Source organism: Palaemon carinicauda, chromosome 27, assembly GCF_036898095.1.
Source record: "Palaemon carinicauda isolate YSFRI2023 chromosome 27, ASM3689809v2, whole genome shotgun sequence".
NCBI classification, from domain to species: Eukaryota; Metazoa; Arthropoda; class Malacostraca; order Decapoda; family Palaemonidae; genus Palaemon; species Palaemon carinicauda.
The window spans coordinates 10,801,293-10,809,644 of NC_090751.1; the positions used below are offsets into that span (position 1 = coordinate 10,801,293).

The 8,352-nt window shown below is 33.5% G+C and overlaps 1 protein-coding gene across 1 annotated transcript in view; it reads left to right on the plus strand.

Moving 5' to 3' along the window:
- Positions 1 to 2,129: 2,129 nt before the first annotated feature.
- Positions 2,130 to 8,352, plus strand: part of LOC137620474 (uncharacterized) — a 31,285-nt gene continuing 25,062 nt past the window's right edge. Inside the window, exon 1 of the mRNA XM_068350631.1 lies at positions 2,130 to 3,633. Within this exon, the coding sequence (XP_068206732.1) occupies positions 2,503 to 3,633 (1,131 nt within the window). The 5' untranslated portion in view covers positions 2,130 to 2,502. The remainder of the gene's footprint in view (positions 3,634 to 8,352) is intronic.

An 8,352-nucleotide genomic window follows, 5' to 3' on the forward strand; every position in this document is an offset into this window, starting at 1 on the left:
TACCAACAGACCTGTAGGCTCCCTCAAACCCCCCATCCTTAACTTTCAATGATGGTAAGGATGGAGCGATCAGAGGAACTAACGAGTTTGGGCGGGACTCGAACCCCAGTCTGGCAATCACCCAGCAAGGACGCTTCTACCAGGCTACCACATTGTATGTTTTTTTTTTTTTTTTTTTTTTTTTTTTTTTTTTTTTGGCTATATTTTAAATATCAAGAAGTCTTGGTCATTGTTTCGTGGTTCTCCGTTCTTTGTTCCCTATTGGTTATGTCATTGATGTAAGATCGTGAAAGTAGGGGATCCTCCTCCCCCCCCCCCACCCCCACCCCCGCATACGTGGGGCTTCGTTCGAAGATATTTGAGAAGGGGAAAAGCTCGTGTTGGAAGTGTGTACTCGTTTGAGGTGACCACTTAGTCATTTTAGTAATGATAATATTTTTGGTAATTGTGATAATTTCAATAATAATGAGGATTTTAATAATGATAGTAATAATTTCAATGCTTGATAATGGTTGTAATTTTAATGATAATATCAATGTTTGATAATTCTTATAATTTTCATAATTTTCATGAAAATTATTTTAATAATTATTAAAATTTCGATAATGTCAATAATGATATTATTTAATAATAATAATAATAATAATAATAATAATAATAATAATAATAATAATAATAATAATAATAATGTTTTTAATAATTTCAACAGTAATATGATCAGAATAATTTTTTATAATTATGATAATTTTAATAATTTCAATAGATTAGTTATGATCATAGCATTGGCTTTCATGTTTTCACCAGACCAAATTGTCTCGTATTTCTCTATTGGGAACGATGAACAAGGAATATAGACAATTATTATGAAAATATTCCTATTTTAATGCATATGACATCGAAGTTAATGTTTTTTTAAAGAAAGAAAATTAGTGATTTTTATACTTTTTCATCCCTTGTCGCTGTATTGTAACGATTTTTCTGGGATATAACGATGCATTATTAATTTTTTTTTGTTCTGAGAACTGAAAAATTCTGTAAATTATTGCTAAAAAAATATCGCTTCATGTTAAACAGGATATATTTAACGCTATGGTGAACTTTTGATTAATTTATGTACTCGTCTTTTGTTTTAACAAGCAGTTGAAGATCCCTTTGGGTCTAAGAACTTAAAACCTCTGTAAAATATTGATAAAAGACATTGCTTCATGTTAAATAGGATATATTTAACGTTATGATAAACATATTTTCATCATTTATGTATTCGTCTTCTGTTTTAACCAGTAGTTGAAGATTTATGTGGCTCTAATAACTGAAGATTTCTGTAAATTATTGATAAAAGACATCGCTTCATGGTAAATGGAATATATTAAACGTTATGATAAACTTATTTTCATCATTTATGTACCCGTCTTCTGTTTTAACAAGCATGTGTAATATCACCATCTGTTTGCATATTTGACACATTGAAAAGGCATTATTTCTGTCATGTCTGTATCCTCTCCCTCTGAGGCTTCGTGTTTCCAATCATGTGACTGTGTTTGGCGCTGGAGATTACAGATGACCTAAGAATGTTTGAAACCCTCGTCAGTAGTGTGTCGGAGTGAGAGAGAGAGTTGTGTACTGTCCAGGAATTGATCTTAGTTCTCAAGATCTTGCCGATTGATAAGGGAATAGATTTTTGTGTGTGTGTGAGTGATCGGGATATTACTGAGATGTGTCCTAGAGCAATTTGCTCTCACGCTCGACCAATGTGAGAGCAGTTTTTTGAGTCTTCTATATATAGTACAGGAAATCCTGGCCTTTGTGTCGGTTCGTGATACACATACGATTAGGAAATACTTATTTTCAATTGATATTTCAGCGCTTTTATTTGTTCAAAGAACTTTTTGAACAATTATCGATTTATCGTTATTAATGGCCGCTTCATTTCTCCCTTAACAGTCACGAGTGACAATCGTTGTTACTTTCATTCCCTGAAACTGGGTGTGTAAAAGCCCTTTATAAACAAATATTGTTTAGATTTTATATTTTTTAATGGTCGTACTTGTATTAAATTATGTTCCAAATACGGAAAGATTAGAGTATATACAAAACCTATATTATCCATTAAATGTATACAAAATGCAAGAGTTATCACTAAGATACATGGAAAATTAATAGAGGGTCAAGTAAAGTACATAGAAAAGTGCTAGATGGTCCATTTAGTTGTAAAGAAAAATTTTATTTAATCCATTAAGTGTATAGAATACTAAGGCATCCATTCAAGTGTACAGTGTGCTATAAAAGCCACGTCATAGTTAAGTGAATGGAAGAATACAATATGATCCTTTAAGTGTAAGTAAATAGCTAAAAGTACTTATAAGTACATAGAAAAATAGTGGATAATCCATTTGCTCACGTAGAAAAATATCAGAAAAACTATATGAAATACAATTTATCCCCCATTTACTTTCATGCAAAATTCCCAGAACTTTATAAGGGCGACATATTTTCATCTGTAACATGGAGGCTTTCACCCCTAAACCCTCTTTTGGAGGGATGCGCGCATCCCGCTCCGTCGACTTCCAGAAAATACGCAACTCCTTCAGAAGGAAACCTAAAGCCAAAACCACCAACGGAGCAAAACCCTCTGAATCAAATCGTGACTTGGCTGTGTTGTCAACGGACAGAAATGCTCCTTCGCCGGTGGCCGAAACTATAAGGTCGAGTAGCTGGACTGACATTAGCACAGCTGAGAAGGTGACTCATTTTCCCTCAGGTGTGGCAGTCTCGGTCTCTAAAGAAAGTCTCAAGAATCGCATTCTCGGCCGAATGAAGATCTTCCACAGTAGCAAAGATGAGCTGTATGTGAAGGTTCCAGCCACTAAGCCTGTGGCAGCGGATAAGGGTCAAGACGGCAACTGGAATAGGGACAGCTTGATCGTAAGGATGAAGGGAAAGCCAAGCACTAAGGAAGGTTCCAGCTCGAAGTCAGTCGAGCCTGGTAATGACCCCTCTTCCTGGAAAGGGGTTCGTCTGCTCAATAAATTTTACAGCCATGAACAGAGTCTAGATAATATAGAAGGGGCTGTGTCAAAGGATGGATTATCCAGAAATAATGCCGAGGAGTCTTACAGGAAAGATGTAAACTATGTAGAGAAAGCTCAGAATGCATCACCTAGTGATAACTTTGGTGAAGAGACAGACCAGAATAACACTGATAACCTACTAGTCACCGCTGAAGATAATCAAAAGCAATCTGAAGATTCCGAGGACGACATAGACAAAGAAATGGACGTTATAACCACAGTAGCCAAAGATCAGGGCAACTGGCTTGACCACGACAGACCGGCACCAGTTGCCAAGTTAGCAACTGATAAAAGCAACAACAAAAGTAAAGGTAACTCCCAAGTACCGCCCAGTCGTCGTGATAACTGGAGGGTTAGGTCATCTGCCGTTTCCCTAAACGGTTCTCTTCGGTCCCTTTCGACCATTCCAATCGCACCTACACCGAGACCTGGCCAGGTCTTGAGAAATTCCAGGTACACCACCCAGAAGCGGGGTAAAGTGGCCAGACAGTCCTTTCAGGTGTATCCGAAGAGTTTCAGTCTGGTGAAAGAAAAACTAGGGAGGAAGTTTTCCAGGAGAAACAAGGTAACGTTGTTTAAATTTCCTTTTTGTTAGTTCCTTCATTTTTCCTTTTGATTTAAAGATTATAATAGTAATCTCACTTTCATTATTGTTATATTACAGTGAGAGATTTGTTTGATTATGGCAGTATTTTAGTTAATGTTTTGCTTCACGGAAAATCAATGGTTTCTTTTAGGAAAGTTTCTTAAATGTTTGATTAAATTCAAATTAAAATTACTTACTATTTTGCACTGTATTGAATTACAATGTTGGAAAGGGTCTGGCAGATTAAAAAATAATGCGTTGATTATTCTAGTATTTAAGTAATACTGATATAATTTACATCATGGTATGTCAAATGTGCCTATTGACTGATTAATTATTATTATTATTATTATTATTATTATTATTATTATTATTATTATTATTATTATTACTATCATTATCATTATTATTATTATTATTATTATTATTATTATTATTATTATTATTATTATTATTATTATTATTGTTGTTGTTGTTATTACAAGATAAGCTACAATTCTAGTTAGAAAAGATGCTATAACCCAGTTGGGGAAAATAGCCCAGTTAGGAAAGTGTGGAAATAAACTACAAGAGAATTATGAACAATCAAAATGAAATATTTTACGAACAGTAACATTAAATTAGATGTTTCATATATAAACTATAAAAACCTAAGAAATCAAGAGTGAGAGAAATAAGATAGAATAGAGTGCCCGAATGTACCCTTGGTAGATTTACTTTCCGCTCTTTGCCAAGATCGGCGTCAATGACCTTAGATGACAGGATGCCTGAAAACTTTAAATCAATCAATCAATCTTTGCCAAGATGTAAAGTAATATAAATGTTTTTTTTTTTTTTTTAAATTAATAACCTAATTAGCTTTTTTGTAAACTGCGAGTGAAGTCAGACACGAGTACTTTTGTCCGTTGGTATCAAGGGACATGAAAGAAATCTTATCATAGAAAATTTCAGGGTTATAGACTATCACTGCCCCTCTTTGGCAACCTAGTATACATTATTATTTATTCTTTTAAATATCTTTTTTGAAAAAAAAAAGATTCATCTTGCAACACAGTGTGTATCAAGTACAGGCATATATCTACCCATACTCTGTTAATTAAGGTTGCTAAGAATATACAAAAGTACTGAAAATATCTATAGATTTAACTTGAAACTAGGATTTTGCATCTGGAGAAACTGTGTATCAACAGCTATTATTAATCTACCTTTTGTCCTATTGGACACCCAATCAACACCATCCAAAAGAAATCTACTCAGTACACATATACTTCATATCTGTTCCAGCCTCCTTTTCTTCTTTTAAAGCCCAAGTTCTTAAACTTTTATTTCTTAGAACAACTGCCAAATTCCTACATCCAATCCAATCAACAAACTTAACATTGGATGGGAGCTTAGAACTAGACAAGTTTTTTCAGTTGTTACTTGTTTATCAATAGTGTTTGTTAATAAACCACGCCTCTAAGGTATAAGACGACATGCTCATACTCTCATTCACTGCCTTTCAAGTGACTTCTCTGAGAGAATTCTTGTTTATGTCGTTTTGATAATGGGTCTGTCTTGTCTGGTGCCCCTCAGTAGTGTAGTGCTCTGAAATCTTCGGTTGGTTTGTTCTCTACAAGTGACATCATTGCCAGTCTAGGAATGGAAGGTAGTACAGTATTTAGATGATGCTGATTTTTGTGCAATTATTCACTGTGCCAAAGTGCAAAAAGAAAGTTTTCATAAGACTGTCTCATCATCTTCATCATGATCATCTTATTATTATTATTATTATTATCATTATTATTATTATTATTATTACTAGCTAAGCTACAACCCTAGTTGGAAAGGCAGGATGCTATAAGCGCAAGGCCTCTAACAAGGAACAATAGCCCATAGAGGAAAGAAAATAAGGAAATAAATAAACTAAATGAAACTTAATGAACAATTATAATAAAATATTTTAAGAACAGTAACAGCATTGAACGATCTTTCAAATAAAAACTATAAAAAGAAACCTATGTATGACTGTTCAACATCGAAATATTTGCTGCAAGTTTGAACTTTTGAATAGATCAGGAATAGATCAGTATTTAGCCCAGTCATTGGTTTAAGATGCTAAAGCCAAGTAAAACTAAGACTTTATTGATATTCTCGTCATATGGCATTCGCTTTATTATTATTATTATTATTATTATTATTATTATTATTATTATTATTATTATTAATACTACTACCTAAGCTACAAACCTAGTTGGCAAATTAAGATGTTATAAGACCAAGGACTCCAGCAGATGAAAATAGCCCAGTGAGGAAAGGAAATAAGGAACTAAGTAAATGATATAAGAAGTAATGAAAAATTTAATTAAATATTTCAAAAACTTTAACAACATTATAACAGATATTTCATATATAAACTATAAAAGGACTTTTGTAAGCCTGTTCAACATAAAATCATTTGCTGCGAGTTTGAACTTTCGAAGTGATATGATCAGTTTAGGTTAAAATTTTCTTAGATTAATGATCGTATGTTTCTTAACACTTCAGGTTCCTTTCTATTTCAAGATTGCTTTTATGAATTATATAGAAATTATTTAATGTAACCTGAAAGTATTGTTTGAAATGCTACTGTTTTCTTTCATATATGTCTGAAGTTTTCTGAAATCCGTGTCATTTTAAAATATAAACCAACTAGTTAGTATTTTGCTTTTTATAGTTTATATATGAAAGATCTAATTTAATGTTGTCACTGTTCTTAAAAGATTTTATTTTGGTTGTATTACTTCTCTCGTACTGTATTCATAGACTTGTTTCATTTCCGTACTGGGCTGTTTTTCCCTGTTGGAGTCCTTGGGCTTATAGCATCTTGCTTTTCCAAGTAAGGTTATAGCTTAGCTACTACTACTACTACTACTACTACTACTACTACTACTACTACTACTACTACTACTACTACTAATAATAATAATAATAATAATAATAATAATAATAATAATAATAATAATAATAATAATGTGTCAATAGGATCTTGACCAGGATCTTAACCATGAAAATGGCCTTTAACCGTTTCGACCAAACCTTCTTAGTTTCCATTTAAATAATATTTTGGCACCGAACAAATTAAACCAACCTATTATAACTCAACCTAACCTAATCTAATCTGACATAACCCAACCTTAAACAGTGAACAGAATATTAGGAGCTAAATTGGTTTGGGGCTGAATTGGAGCTACACAGTTTAGAACACTATCCATGAATTCCATTTTAATTGGGAATTTCCATTAGTGCTTTTGCTTGAAGAAATAGTGCGTTGTTTTGTGTTGTTGTGGCCTATTGGTGACGTCTCTCTGGTGATCGCCAGACCGGTATTAGAGTCCCGTTCAAATTCGTTAGTTCCTTTAGTATCTGCAACCTCACCATCCTTGTAAGCTAAGGAATAGGCGTTTGGGTAGCCTATAGGTCTACCTGCTGAGTCATCATCAGCCATTGCCTGGGCCTCCCTGGTCCTAGCTGGGCTGGAGAGGGAGCTTGGCCACCGATTAAATCTAGATATGGTTAGTCTCTAGGGCATTGTCCAGCTTGCTATGACAATGTCACTGTCCCTTGCCTTTTCCATTCATGAGCTGCCTTTAAACGTGCTTTATTTTCCTGATTTACAATATATGATTTGTGTTTCTCTCTTGGTATGTGAATATTTTATTGGTCACAGTTTTCACTATTTGTCTGTTATATAGGTTTTCACTTCCGTCACTTATGGGCCATCTACACATGAAAGATTGATTGATAATTATGAAGGATTGTATACAAAAACTGTAATCACAATACTAGTCTCTAGTCTTGGGTAGTGCCATATTATTATTAGTATTGCTAGCCAAGCTACAACCCTAGTTGGAAAAGCAAGATGCTATAAGCCCAAGGGCCCCAACAGGGAAAAATAGCCCAGTGAGGAAAGGAAATAAATAAATAATGAGAATAAATTAACAATATATCATTCTAAAAACAGTAACAACGTCAAAACAGACATGTCCTATAAAAACTATTAACAACGTCAAAAACAAATATGTCATAAATAAACTATGAAAAGACTCATGTCAGCCTGGTCAACATAAAAACATTTGCTCCAACTTTGAACTTTTGAAGTTCTAGCCTCTGTACCATGGCCTTTCACTGTTTTGGGTTAGAGTTCTCTTGCTTGAGGGTACACTCGGGCACATTATTCTATCTAATTTCTCTTCCTCTTGTTTTGTTAAATTTTATGTAGTTTATATAGGAGATATTCATTTAAATGTCTTCAAATATTTTGTTTTTCCTTTTTTTCTTTCCTCGCTGGGTATTTTCCCTGTTGGAGCCCCTGGGATTATATTATCCTGATTTTTCCAACTAGGGTTGTAGCTTAGGAAGTAATAATATTAATAAAAATAATAATAATAATGATAATAATAATAATAATAATATATTTAATTGAGGTAGTTTCTAAAGTAGAAAGGATCTCAAACGGAAAATATGTCAGCATGACATCCTGAATTACACCACATAACAGAGTGTATGTGCGTGTGTTTGTTTCTCTTTGCTTTCTTTTGAAAGGAAGCGGGAAGGGGCGTGAATTTGAAGGTCGAAATTTTGACTTCTTTGTCTCAGTTACTGGAACTTCAAAAGGTCAAACTTACAGCTAATGTTTTTATGTTGAATAAGCGGACATACGTCCGTTTTTTTTTTTTT